Source organism: Pelophylax lessonae, assembly GCF_965119305.1.
Source record: "Pelophylax lessonae genome assembly, chromosome: 4".
In the NCBI taxonomy this organism is placed as follows: Eukaryota; Metazoa; Chordata; class Amphibia; order Anura; family Ranidae; genus Pelophylax; species Pelophylax lessonae.
In genome coordinates this window covers 645,436,383-645,451,901 of record NC_138771.1, presented here as the reverse complement: position 1 = coordinate 645,451,901, position 15,519 = coordinate 645,436,383, and the positions used below count along the sequence as shown (strand labels likewise).

The 15,519-nt window shown below is 40.9% G+C and overlaps 1 protein-coding gene across 1 annotated transcript; it reads left to right on the top strand.

Annotated features, from left to right (window-relative positions):
* Positions 1-2,235: 2,235 nt before the first annotated feature.
* Positions 2,236-2,982, top strand: LOC309552989 (olfactory receptor 11L1-like; the record flags this gene model as incomplete). Its single annotated transcript, XM_082253894.1, has 1 exon — positions 2,236-2,982. One exon carries the CDS (start codon positions 2,236-2,238, stop codon positions 2,980-2,982), a length of 747 nt encoding a protein of 248 aa, XP_082110020.1.
* Between the last annotated feature and the right edge of the window lie 12,537 nt (positions 2,983-15,519).

Below are 15,519 nucleotides of genomic sequence, written 5' to 3'. Positions count from 1 at the left end.
CGCCCGGACTCCAAGGTGTTATTGGGTGGATAGCTGCGTCTGGGGGCTCTGCGGGACTGTGTAAGCCGGTTATTTAGCTGATTATGCCCGGTGCCGCCATCCTGAGCTGCTTCCTACATGGGCGCTGGAACCGGAAGTTCACAGACAATGTTGATGGTACCAACAAACTGATAACCCATTGCAAGAAATCCTACTTTCCATAGCTATATAAGAAATATAAATATAAAAATATGATACAATAAATAACTAATATTGTCCCTGTAGTTTATGTATGTGATTTATTTAACAAAATACAATTGAGGAAAATAGGTGAGTACAGTAGATAAAATCTGTAACAATAAACATGGAGTTCCCTACAGCATTCAGTTTAAGATTAACAAAGGGTGCGTGTCAGGAGAAATAGTCTAAAAAATAATTCCTAAAAGATTATTAGCTAGCAGATAAATTAGCAATGCAAGGAGGAATAAATGTATAAAAGGGTTTGAGATCAACTCAGTAAATAACAGAGACTAATAATTAACTGTAGGTGGGATACAATATTATTTCCACTAAAATATATGATGGCTAACCTGACATTGTTTGATGGGGATTTTCAAAGTAAACTATTACATCCAGACGCCATCTCTAAAAACATCCATGGAATTGAGGTGCAGTATGTAAGGATTTTATTCAGACATAAATGAAAACATAGATACATCATAGAAGTGCTGTTTTGTGTTTCTATAAAGATAAAGAACAAACATAACCCAGTTTTTTATACCATAATTTGCAACTCAGCTCAACTAATGACAAAAAAGATTGCATTGCAAAATTATCTCTTTAGGTGATCACAGAATCTGGCCTGAAGACTATTTTTCAAGTGAGTCATACTCTCCATGCTCCATGCTCCTTCTGTTAAATGTTATGTTTGTAGTAAATAGCACAGAAGAGCCTTTCTAGAACACAAGGTATGCACATGCCTCATTCCATCATCTATCCTAAAATAAGCTGATTATGCCTAATTTCCAAATAATGGGTGGATCCATTTAAATCATTTCCTTATGCCCCATTGGAAAACTATACATCCAAAACCACTGATGTACAGCACAAATATAGGTTATTATTAACATAAAGACATTTACTCATAAAGACATTATTATTTGTTATGAAGAATGGTTAAAACTCAGCTAAACAAACTATATAAAAGAAACCCTAGCGCTGCCCCTAAAAATTGAAATAAATGACTATTACATATATAATATAATATAATATCATATAATATCATATCATATAATATAATAATTATATAATTATAACAATTAAAAAAATTATTAATTATTATTAATTATAAATAATAATTAAAAAGTATAATAGAATTATAATAATATAATATAATAATAATATAATATAATATAATATAATATAATATAATATAATATAATATAATATAATATAATATAATTATAATATAATGACTACAACACAAGTTTACAAGTGACAAAAATATATTTTATGATGTTACAAACTATTGGGTGCTGCTAAACACCAATATGTATTCCCACAGTGACAATACATGAAAAAAAGGGGTAGCGCTCCCTTTACAAAATATGGTGTAATACAATGACAATGTCAATATGAAATAACATATAAATGTAAAACAAAAATATATGTCCATAGTAAGTCCAGAGCCTCGGTGCTGTCAGTGCACCTAATACTAAAAATTAATAATGTAAAAAAATATTGATATTTAGAACTTAAAGGCCATCCCTTCCTGATCTTGTGGCGCAACCTGTCGGTCAGATCAGGGTGACATCACTTCCGGTTTCTGCGAAGAGTGGAAGTAGTGGTGAAGTACCGCAGTCTGATCTTTTGATGTTAATTTTCTGCTTAAAACAAGATTTTAATACTGTAAGTGGGTACTTGTCAATGAAATGTTTTACAAAATATTAAGCTGCTCGCAAAGTAATGCTAAAAGCTTGGACATCATCTACTCCACCAACGATAACGACAGTCAAAAATTATCGAAAGGCTCTGTATATTTTTTTTTATTTATTTTTATCTATATGTATTTTCATATTCTCTTACCAGGTGGTCTATCATAATAATGTAACCTATATTGTACTAACAGGTTTTCCGAATCTAAAATGCATCAAAATCCTATTTTTTTTGGTGCTGTTTTTCATATATTGTGCTACTATTTCTGGAAATCTTTTTATTGTGGCTTTGTTTCATCTGAGTAAAACACTTCAGTCTCCCATGTACCTCTTCATCACCCAACTATCATTGCTTGATATAATTCTGTCTACAAATATTCTTCCCAACCTCCTATATATCATCTTACATGATGGATGTACCATGTCTCTTGCTGGATGCATCACCCAGTTGTCCTTCTTTGCAAATGCTGAGGTCTCAGAGTGTTTTCTACTGGCTGTGATGTCCTATGACCGGTATTTGGCCATCTGTGCACCCCTGCATTACAACTCTATAATGAACCAATCAATTTGCGTTAAATCAGTGATTTTAATTTGGGTAATGGGCTTCAGCATGGCGTTTATTGATTCCATGTCTTTGTGCAGTCTATACTACTGTGGACCAAACATCATTCATCACTTCTTCTGTGACTATCTACAACTACTTGAGCTTTCCTGCTCCGATACTTCATGGATTTATATATACATATATTTAGCAAGTCTCATTTGTGCCATAGCACCATTTATGATAATTGTTATATCATATATCTATATTGTTATAACTATCCTCAAAATTAAATCAATTACAGGAAGAAAAAAATCCTTCACCACCTGCAGCTCCCACTTGACCGCAGTGTGCATTTTTTTTGGGACTCTAATCGCTGTGTATTTTTTTTCAACAAAAGGACAACTAGATATTCTGAACAAGGTCCTCTCTCTGTTTTACACTATAATCACTCCATTGCTTAATCCAATCATATACACATTCAGGAACAAGGATTTTAAAAAAGCCATTGAGAAAATAAAATGCTAGGTTTTTCATTCAAAATGTATATATATTGTGACAGTGCAGTTCTTGTTGATGGTGTATGTCGCCCAGGATTCTCAACACAGAAGGTTGAGGGGCTCCAGGGTGCTTGTTGATGTAGCACCCTCCTAGGTAGGTAGGTGCTAGGCAAAGGCATCTATTGCTCCTTCTGCTTATCAGGGGAGCCTGATCTATTAGCTTGCCTGTCACATGTTTCCAGGTGTGATTCACTGGGTCTGAGGGAGTGTCCGCACTGTATCCAATGAGGGAGCTTGTTGGACAGTGAAGGAAACCCAGCCAGTGACACATTGGCTTTTGTGAGAATCTCAGTGGGAGGGCATTCTTGCAATGCATCCTGGGATTGCTCATAAAAGGGGGACATGTGACAGGGCGTCTTTGGCGGGAAGCAGAGTCCCAGGAGGAGGCAGACAGCTGTCTCTCCTCCTGCTGTGTATGAGGAAGGTGGTCATAGGCAGTCAGCCTAGTGAACAAGGTGTGGAGCTGAGCTGCAGAGGATCCAGTGAAGCTGACGGTGGAGCTGCTGGCAGAGTCTCTCGGGAAAAACAGTGTCCGTGAGTACTAAGGGACTTGCCAAAGGGTCTGCCCAGGAAGGGGGGCCACTCCAACGAAATCAGGGGATCAAGGGACCAGCTCACACAGAGAGTTACAGTAAAGGGGGTGCCATGTAAAGAACCCTGAAGAATAGGGACAAAGGGGGTACCAGGAAGGGCCCTGAAGAGTGTTCTACAGTACAGTACAGCTTATCTAAATACTTCTTCACTGAATAGTCAAGTTGAAGCAGCGGCCTTGCCGCATTCAGTTATTCAGCAGTCCCAGCAAATTGTGCATGGTTATTCAAGTTGGAGTATGCCACTAATCCCTTCTCCTATCCAAGTTCTCAAATAAAACTACAAAAAAAACAAAATCCCTAGACTGTTTTCTGACTGAGCCAAGCACTTTGAACATGCTTTATTGTCAAGTTATTGCTAAGGGTAACCCAGGGGAATCCGTAACCATCAGTTTCCTCTGTGCTTAAAAAAACTCAGTTTGGAGCCTGGAAATTTCGCACTGATCTGGGTGAGAAAAAATATCCAATCCTGGGACCAGATTTTAGGATTAGCTGGCACGCTGATTGTTCAGGTGTGCTGATTGTTTAGTTCTTTTTGTAGAATGAAGACCAGGGTTCTGTTCTCCACCCTTCTGATGAATCCAGATGTGTGCAAGGGAGAGGTCAAAGGAGTGCATGTGTGCAATGTAATAGACAGAGACCCAAGCCTGGGGCTAGAGCAGCAAGGGGTTGCTAGCTACGTGGGAAAATGGTCTGTGGGAGACTGACGAGGAGCCAGAAATGGAAGGCCTGAGAAGAACTGCTGTATGTGTAAGCCAGGCTGAATATCTATTTTTGTGCTAGAATGAGCCAGGAGACTGAATATTTATTGTCCGTGGTAATGGATAAAATACCCTGCTTGGGAAACCTTCATTGTATGGACTTTTTTCTTTCTCTTTAACAACTTCTGGACCCAAAGATTTTCCCCTTTAATGACCAGGAAATTTTTTGGGATTTGGCACTGAGTTATTTGAACGGACAATTACGCGGTCATGTGACACTGTACCCAAATAAAATTGATGTCCTTTTTTTTCCATTAGTAGAGCTTTCTTTTGGTGGTATTTGATTACCTCCGTGATTTTTATTTTTTGTGCTATAAAGAAAAAAAAAGCGACAGTTCTGAAAAAAAGAAAAACAATATTTTTCACTTTCTGCTATATAACATTTCCAATAAAAAAAATATGTAAAAATCAAATTTTTTCACCATTTTAGGCCAATTTGTATTCCGCTACATATTTTTGGCAAAAAAAATCCCAAAAAGCGTATTTTTATTGGTTTGCGCAAAAGTTATCGTGTCTACAATCCACGGGAAAGATTTATGTCATTTTTATTTATTTATTTATTTTTTTACTAGTAATGGTGGCGATCTGCAATTTTTTAGCGGGGCTGCAACATTGCAGCGGACAGATTGGACACCTAACTGACATTTTTGACACTTTTGGGGGTACCAGTGACATTACTGCAGTAATTAGTGCTAAAAATATGCACTGTTACTGTAAAAATGACACTGGCAGGGAAGGGGTTAACTCAGGGGAGATCAAAGGGTTAAGTGTATGCCTAGGGGGTGTTTTCTAACTGTTGGGGGGGGTGGACTTGTGGAATCAACACAGAGACCTGTGTTTAAAAATAGGAGGATCACAGACTCTCTGTACTGATTCCTGAGAGAACAATGGTTTGCTGTGTTTACAACAGCAGACCGCTGTTCTCTCTCCACGGGGAGCGATCGCAGGTCCCCTGTGGCAATTCGGCCACTGGTCCCATGAATCAGCTTCCCCGCTGGTTAATGGTTTGCGCTTGCATGCCCCCAAGATCGATCCTGCAGATCACTGAACAGGTACGGTGCTTTGCGTAGCCGAGCCAGGCTGCTGCAGTATATTTGCGGCGGGCGATGGGCAAGCGGTTAAAAAAAGTGGCCAACAAGTCCTTAAACAGAGGAACCGGCATGAAGTAAACTCACTGGTGATGGTGAGTTCTGCACTTAAGCTAAACGACCCTCAAACATTATACAGTATATAATTGCTCACATATTTTTTGGGCAGGATGTCTCGATGCCAACATATGCACATAAGCATATCCCTAGTGTCAGACGTATACATAGGTGTTATGCATTGAATCTCATGACTAAAGGTGTGAATTGTTGTGAAATCCCTAGTGTAGAGATGTTAAAACCCCAACATGGAATTATAGGATGACATTATATATCTAGGACAGGGTGGTTCCACAATTTTCACAACTCCTATCCGGTTATTGGACAATCAACTTCTGCCTTGACACATTCCATGGTGATTGAATTAAGGTGTCTCTGTTACCTGTGTGGGTATAAATCCTAAACTAACAAGCTGCTAACACATAGATAAAGCATCCTACAATAACTGCTATACTATAAATGACGAATGACTAATATAAAAGCTGGAGTATGTTCCTATCACTCATCAGAACTTGTGGCTTGGAGAGGCTACAAAACATCTTCAACATTACAGAACAAATACAGTTGAATGTGTCCTACTACTAGCTGTGCCATGACCTAGGTCAGTGATGGCGAACCTTGGCACCCCAGATATTTTGTAACTACATTTCCCAAGATGCTCAGCTACACTGCAAAGTGCAGGAGCATCATGGGAAATGTAGCTCCAAAACATCTGGGGTGCCAAGGTTCGCCATCACTGACCAAGATCAATGAGAACCTTTACGGACAATGTTGATGGTACATTCCATGGTGATTGAATTAAGGAGTCTCTGTTACCTGTGTGGATATAAATCCTAAACTAACAAGCTGCTAACACATAGATAAAGCATCCTACAATAACTGCTATACTATAAATGACTAATATAAATGCTGGAGTGTGTTCCTATCACTCATCAGAACTTTGGAAACGACTTTGAGAGGCTAAAAAACATCTTCAACATTACAGAACAAATACAGTTGAATGTGTCCTACTAACAGCTGTACCATGACCTAGGTCAGTGATGGCGAACCTTGGCACCCCAGATGTTTTGTAACTACATTTCCCAAGATGCTCAGCTACACTGCAAAGTGCAGGAGCATCATGGGAAATGTAGCTCCAAAACATCTGGGGTGCCAAGGTTCGCCATCACTGACCTAGATCAATGAGAACCTTTACGGACAATGTTGATGGTACATTCCATGGTGATTGAATTAAGGTGTCTCTGTTACCTTTGTAGATATAAATCCTAAACTAACAAACTAATAACCAATAGCAAAATGTCCTACATTCCTTCTCTATATAGGAAATATAAAATTTAAAAAAAATAATACTGTAAACAATTCATATTTTCCTTGTAGTTTATGCATGATTTTCTTTTTTTTGTGCAGAGGCAATGATAGAAAATAGGTGAGTGGATAAAAGCTAAAATATAGAGATGAAGGTGCCTACTGCATTTAATCTAAGATTAACTAGGGGTGTGTGTCAGGAGAGATTAATTTCAAAATAATAATTCCTAAAATATTCTTCTCTATCAGATTGATTATCAATGCAAAAAACAGCCCACTGAGGAGGAATAAATGTATAAAAGGGTTTCAGATCAACTCAGTAAATAACAGAGACTAATATTTCACTGTAATTTGTATATTATTTCCACTAAAATGTATGATGATGGATATTTGCTCGGGATTTTCAAAGTAAACTATTACTTCCAGACATCATCTATAAAAATCCTCACGAAATTGAGGTGAAACGTGTAACAAGACAAATAAAAACATAGGTTCAGTACAGGCTTGTTGTTTTTATGTTTCCATAAAGATAAAGAGCAGTAGAAATATAAGAAATATAGCATTATATATGCTACACAACCTCCTCCATCACCCAGTTCACCCGGGTCTTTTCCAATTATTATACCATATTCAGCGCTATCCCCACAGGAGCCGCTGGTGAATGTAGATATCTCCCACCCTGCACAGCCAGGCCCACAGAATTTTCCACAGCACTTTGGAGACAAGAAACAGTCCTTGCAGCTTTGTTTTTGTATTTTATTAGGGATGTTGAACTTGGATAGGGTTTAGGATATTATAGGATGCCCACTTGATCAAGGTAGCAAAACTCTTTAAGGACGTAACTATATACAGTCCGTATATACACTTCTCCTTCTACCTCAGGCACAAATCTTTCTTGTAGAACTACAACTCCCAGGACTAGCTGGCACTGTTTGGATGATCTAACAAAGGCTCAGTTAGACTGGTAGCAAATGCCCTTCCCAGACAGGGACCGCAGGCCTCTTTAGTAGTGTAGCAAGAAGCCCTAGTGCCCAGCTGTCCCCCACCTGTAGCTACTGATCCCAGCACCATCTCTTCAGGCACTGCTAGCCAACTTGGCTGCAGCTGCCCCTTTCACTAGCCCTCCTGGCTAAGACTCCACAGTCCTCCCAGACTGACTCTGCATAAATCCAAGACTGCTTGCACCCATTTCTCTTAGGTATGCATTGCAGTCCTCTTGACTGCAACACTCATCAGTCTCCTGGTTGTCTTCCACCCTGGAGATTCGCCCAGCAGTATTCTCCTGTTGTCCCCCACTTGCTCCCGTGCCTCTGGTCAGGACACCTCAGTGTGTCATAAAATGGGTAATTTCTGCACCCAAGTCCAAGCCTGAGCCCCCCCCCCCGCACCTGCAAGGGTCACTGACAGCCTTACACTCCATCTCCATTTTCCACCCAAACTCCATTGCCCCATCTAGGCTTACCCAGAGTTTTTGAGGAGGCCTGTCCCCTGCCAACCCATTTGTCAGGGATTGGTCAGGGCCCTCAGAATACTCTAGGCAGCTCCTCCTCTCCCTTACTCCCATTATTCTAGGATCTTCTGTATGTTTCTAGAATTAGTGGGTGGTCTCATAGATGCTGCCTGTGAATCATCCAACCCTCCCTGAGTCACTCAAACCCTGACCCAGAAAAACACACACAGGCTTGGCTGCCAGTTAAGCCTGAATTATTTACCTACTCTAACACAAAAAATCCTAGCATTCTAGCAAGACAGCTAGGGGGTGCTACATAATTTGCAGCTCAACTCAACCAATGCCAAAAAAACTGCTTGCATTATACACTTGGAATGTGAGCTTTGCTGGTTTAGTGTATTCTTTTAATATTGGTTAACCACTTGTCAACCAGTCACCGCACTTTTACTGCTGGTCGGCTCTATTATGCGAAACGACGTATCTGTATGTCATTTCATGTAATAGCCAGTGGGGGAGCGGGCAATCACTCCCCATAGAGACAGAACAGTGGTCTGCCTATGTAAAAAAGGCAGACCAACGTTCTGTCACAGATGAACACAGGGATCCTGTTTCCTGCTATTTAGGAACACAGATCTCTATGTTCATCTAGTAAGTCCACCCCCTACACAGTTAGAAAGCATCCCCTAGAGACACAATCCTTTGATCACCCCTTATGTTAACACCTTCCCTGCCAGTGTCATTAGTACAGTAACAGTGCATATTGTAGCACTGATTACTGTAGTAATGTCACTGGTCACCTCAAAAGTGTCAAAAGTGTCAGTTAGGTGTCCGATCTGTCCACCGCAATGACACAGTCCCACATGGGGACATTGAGACAGGGCACACCCCCTTTTCTGGCCTGCTGGGCTGCACGTTCAGATAAGGGTCTGGTATGGATTTTGATATGAACACATGTCATTTTTTTTTCTCCACATTTTGGAGTGGGGTTCCCCTTAGAATCCATACCAGACCTGATGGGCCTGGTAAGGATTGGGAGGGGACCCCACACTGTTTTTTTTTTCTGAATTTTCTCTTGCCTGCATTGTTTTTGTTTACATTTCAGCTGTCAGTGGAGAAGCCCGCTGACAGCTGATGAGTCATCAGTTGTCAAGGACGCAAAAGCCGGCTTCCCAACCAGCTATTCTTCACACTGAATCCAAATTGGTTGATTATTTTTCAACAAATCCGAATTCAAATCCCTCAGAAAATTTGGAGTTCATTAGAAAATTAATAAACAAAACAAATTTTAACGAAAATGAAACAAAGCCTAATGACTTCCAAAATGAAACGAAACTGAACTAATTCCAAAACAAAACAAAATTTGTAACAAATCACATCTATCCAAAATGAAGCAAAACAAATGTTTCCGTTCTGCACATGTCTAATGCTCACCCCCTCCCTGTGTTAGTGCCCATTCACACTAGGGCGACTCACGAGGTGACTTGTGTCACCCCAGGTCACCCCAGGTCGTTTGACATAACGAAAGCAATGTAATTCAATCAGTGCCGTCTTAATTGCCACTACTGAAATCGCTCCGACTTCAGAAAAGGGTCCGGTACTACTTTGAGGCGACCAGTGATCCGACCTGTCCCATATACTTCAATGGGAGTCGCCTCCTTATCTTAATTGAAGCGACTTGTGATCCGACTTGTCATCCGACTTTGAAAAAAATGGTATTGAACAAGAAAAGAGCATAATTTTTATTAAAACATGAATATGTCATCTGTCAACCTGGCCGTTTTTCTTGCAGGCATTTATCGGGCATTTTTTTAGTCAGGCATGTCTTTTTTTTGTATTTAGTGTCTGGGGGGTCTAAAAAATGTACCTGTCAAGTTTCAGCTCTGTAGCATGTCCAGAACCCCTAAAAAACAGCATTTTTCTTATAATTTCAGTAATGCAGCTTCTCTCCGGCTGGCTTTTTTTCTTGCAGGCATTTATCAGGCATTTTTTTTAGGCAGGCATGTCTTTTTTTGTATTTAGTGTCTGGGGGGTCTAAAAAGTGTACCTGTCAAGTTTCAGCTCTGTAGCATGTCCAGAACCCCTAAAAAACAGCATTTTTCTTATAATTTCAGTAATGCGGCTTCTCTCCGGCTTGCTTTTTTTATTGCAGGCATTTATCGGGCATTTTTTTAGGCAGGCATGTCTTTTTTTGTATTTAGTGTCTGGGGGGGGGGGTCTAAAAGGTGTACCTGTCAAGTTTCAGCTCTGTAGCATGTCCAGAACCGCCCCAAAAATAGCATTTTTCTTATAATTTCAGTAATGCGGCTTCTCTCCGGCTGGCTTTTTTTCTTGCAGGCATTTATCGGGCATTTTTTGGGCGTCTTTGGAGGCATGTGCTTCTTAAAAATTATATGAAAAAAGCTCTTTTTTTTAAGTTTCTGGACAGACAGACAAAAGATGTTTTTCCTTCAATGTGAGTAACCTCAATTAGCATTCTTATCTACTTTCTAGCATCAAGCTAGACATTCCACAGTTCAGCCACTCCTACACCTCCCCCATAAACGTTATCTGTACATTGGTCTGCCATACTTTTTTGTAATATGTAAAAAAAAAAAACAGGAAAAGGAACACATCATATTGTGATTGGCCAAATAAAAAGTCGCCTCGCGCTGAAGTCACGCCAAAGTCACGTTAAGTCGCGCCAAAGTCGCGCTAAGTCACGCCAAAGTCGCGCCAAAGTCGCGCTGGAAGCGACGCGACTTTAGTGGTCGCGGCAGTGTGAACCGGCACTTAAACATCTGAAAGCTGGATTGTATCATAATATTACAAATTGTATAATATTTTATTTTTTCCAGATATGTTGCCTAATCAGGAACTTTACTGTATAAAGATGTTTGTCAACTCCTTATCCCGTTATGATTATTTGGATCTTGGATGACACTGTTTATGATGAGTATGGATTCCACATGACAGGGAATCTTCATATACTTATCTGTTGTGATACACACCCTTTAATTACTTGACCTAATCTTGATCTAATTCTTAATGAATTTAGGCCAATATGTATTCTGCTACCTTTTATGTGTAAAAAAAAATCAGCATGCATCAATAAGTGTATATCGTTTGGTTTGTGCAAACAATGTCTATAGACTATGTTCTATTTCCTGGAATTTTTTTTATATACTAGTAATGACAGTGATCAGAAACTTAAAGCGGGACTACGATATTGTGATGGATAACCAGACACTAACTGACACTTTTGACACTTTGCAGGAACCAGTGATACTAATACAGTGATCAGTGCTAAAAATATGCACTGTCACTGTGTTAATAACACTGTCTGGGAAGGGGTTAAACATCTAGGGCAATCAAAGGGTTAACTGCATTAGACTGACCATATCCAAATTAGAGAAATCTCCAGAGTTTTGTGCATCTGGTAATAAGAAGGGAAGGACTGATTCTCAATTGAAATGATAACAGGAGGACACTTTAGGTCTAGATTCAGGAGAGAGAAGAAGAAAAACCTTGTCTGAATGTGTGACACAATACTGTTCTTTAGAGAAAAAAGCTTTAGGCTGGGTTCACACTGAATTCAGGAGCGGCTCGCAGCAGGGGGTCCAGTGCGTCCCCGTGCACCATTTTAGGTCCAAATTAAGTCAGAATTTTTGACTGAATTCAGACCTGGAACTGACTAGAAGATGCGCAGGAATTTTCTGCAAGCCGCTTCTCTATCAACACAGAGATGTGTGAACGGGCTCCATTGAGAGCCGGGCACACTCTCCTGTCATGCAAATTAGATGCGGGGAAACCCGCATCCAATTGGCAATAGTGTGAACCCAGCTCTAAGTTCTGACACCCTATGGGCTGAAGTAATTGCAGCTATGACAACAACTTTCCAAGTTAGATGCTTAACCGGTTGCTGACTGTGCACAGTATATTTACTGCGGCAGTCAGCCCCAGCCAGGCAGAGTGACGTAGGTCTACGTCGCTCGCCTGTGACCGGCTTGGGAGCCAATAGTGGACGAGTGCGCGCCCGCCCCGGCTCGTTCACAGAGGAGTCCGTGCGTGTGACCGGCGGACCCGATGTCCGCCGGTCACACTACGATCGTCGGTAGAGAGGGAGAAAGTCAGGCGGCTTATGTAAACAAGCCGCCTGTCATTCTCCCCTGTGTAAAAATGGAGATCAGACGGTTCTACTATGTAGAACCATTGATCTCTGTTTTTACAATAGTACACATGTCCCATCACAGTTAGAAACAGGCCCCTAGGACACACTTAACCCCTCCCTCTCCAATACAGTTAACCCCTTCACTGCCAATGTCATTTTTACAGTAACAGTGCATATTGCATTGCAGTCAGGAAAAACATCTGAACTTGTGTATAGTGGTACTGTGCACAAGTTCAGATGTTTTGCCTGCCTCCAAAACCCCCCAAAAAATGCCAGCAAAAACACACCTGGGCATTTTTTTTTGACGCTAGCGTTTTTTTGGCATTTTTTTGGGGTTCTTTTGAGGCAGGCAAAACATCTGAACATGTGTATAGGGGGTATATATACACATATATGTCTGAATATATACCCCTAGACCAGTGGTTCTTAACCTGGGTTCGATCGAACCCCAGGGGTTCGGTGAGTCAGTCTCTGGGGTTCAGCGGAGGACTCATATGATTCATGATGACACGCACACCCTCTGCTAGTACCACTTCGCTGTCAGGGACTATTTCTCCAATTTCGGGCGTGTCCTTCCGCTCCCGCTCCGCGCCGTCATCATGGAAACACACAACATCCCCACAGTACAGAGAGCGGACCTGGCGGAGTGATTCACATGTCATGTGACACTGACACACTGAGTCAGTGCACTGACGGCGAGGACAAGGACAGACTGAGCAGAGTGAGAGCGGGTACTCGGAGACTAGAGGGGAGAGAGGTCCAACTCCTAGGCCTAGGAGGAGGCTTAGTGAGTGGTGGCTCACTCAAGTGACTCACTGAGTGAGTCTGACACCAGTCTGGCACCAGACCCAGGCCAGAGCAGGCCATGCACTACTAGGCCAGCGCAGCAGCCAGCCCAGAATCAGGAGGACTAAGGTAGGTAGATGTGGTGGTGTGGTGTTCTCTGCAGAGAAGTGTTTTACTAAAAAGCCCCCCCCCCCCTGTGTATAACAGTTATACACAGTGAGTGAGTGTGCAGTATTGGTATGGCATTTTTGTTTTGTTTTTTTAAGTTAGGAGAGCCTTTTTTTTTTTTTGGTTGGTTGGTTGGTAATGCAAATGGTCAGTGCTCAGTATTAATGCAAATGCTCATTGCTCAGTATTAATGCAAATGGTCAGTGCTCAGTATTAATGCAAATGTTCAGTGCTCAGTATTAATGCAAATGGTCAGCGGTCAGTGTTAATGCAAATGGTCAGCGGTCAGTGTTAATGCAAATGGTCAGCGGTCAGTGTTAATGCAAATGGTCAGCGGTCAGTGTTAATGCAAATGGTCAGCGGTCAGTGTTAATGCAAATGGTCAGCGGTCAGTGTTAATGCAATTGGTCAGCGGTCAGCGTTAATGCAAATGGTCAGCGGTCAGTGTTAATGCAAATGGTCAGCGATCAGTGTTAATGCAAATGGTCACCAGTCAGTATTAATGCAATGGTTTTGTTCTTTAATGGTTTTGTTCATTTTGTGCACCTATGTATAAATATATACCTATGTTTTGAATTTGAAAAAATCATTTATTTTTCCAATTAAGAAGGGTTCGGTGAATGCGCATATGAAACTGGTGGGGTTCAGTACCTCCAACAAGGTTAAGAACCACTGCCCTAGACATATATAGGTGTGATAGTAGCAGAAATATATTACTGTAAATGATTTCATTAGTGCAAGCATTTATTTCTGCTACTATCACACCTATATATGTCTAGGGGTATATATTCAGACATATATGTCTATATATACCCCCTGTACACATGTTCAGATGTCATGTCTGACATCAAACATGTCCTCAAAAAAGCACTGGCAGTGGCAGCATAAAAAATGCTTGGCTGGTGAGAAGCCATATGCCTGTGCCGAAGCAATTCAGAGAAATGATCATTTCTCTATAGCGGTCACCCTGCTATGGAAGGGTTTTGTCACCCTGCCATAGCAGTCACTGCCAGTTAACCCTACACTACACTCTGGTCACCCTGACACTTCACACTTTCCCTACAGAAACTAAATTTTTGAAGCTAACTTAAGTGTAAAGGAGCACTCTAACTACACTAGATTTCCCTTTCCTCAAACTAAAAATAGCTAAATGACACTTTTAAAGTAAAATTAACAGAACTGCTTCCACTCTCTTCCATGTCCAGTATAACAATGCTAGGAATATGGCGGGGGCGATCTTATATACTGGGGGGCGTATTCACTAATGATTGGTCTAGGGACCCCCTAGTCACTCCAATCACATTCCTAGCATTCTCCTGCCCCCTCAATTGGCTTTTGCTAATGGTTCTGGTCCAATCACGGGCTTTTAAAGCCCATTTCCTGAAGCATTGCATTTTGGGCGGTTCTGGTTGCCGAATTCCGAACTTTTTGGGCAAAAAGTTCTAAATTCGGCCGAACCTCGAACACCCAATGTTCGGGCCGAACCGATGGTTGACCCGAACCGTTCGATCATCCCTAGTCTCCACTTGTCTTGAGGAATTAGGCCCAATTTTCCTCTGGTCACCCTACTTTCGGCTTCTTCAAGAGGCTTCCCAAAAAGGCTATTTCTATTTAATGATACTGAACAGAAGGCTTGTTCAGAAGATGAATATGCAACCCAATTCCTAAGTGACCATTACTCTGGCCAAAAGCCTATGTCCACCGAAGACAAAAATTCTTATGTTAATTTGATTTCTTCTACAGATGGGACAATTGTTTTTGTGCCAACTCCTGATTTAATAACATCTTCAATGTTTTCAGTCTAAAACTTCAAAGGCTTTGAAACTTAAGTCAATGCTACTGCAGGATGACAGAGCAATCCTGCAGTAATGTAAAGTTTCTTGAGAACCCCATCTACATTTTCAGTAGGCAGTGTTTCATGTCTGGCTAGCATTTAAATAGCATATTCATAACCAGAAAGGTTTCCCATTGATTTGCATTCAAACGCTGAAGAAATAGAGCTTTGCAAAATGACTTTGAACTGTGAATCTTTTATCTAGCTCTTCCCACTCTTCCTTGATCAGATCTTTAATCTCCTCCATTAAAGGAAATGATGGAACTTCCTTCTTAAGATTAGGAAAATAATTTTTCATACTTTTGGGAGGAGACAGATC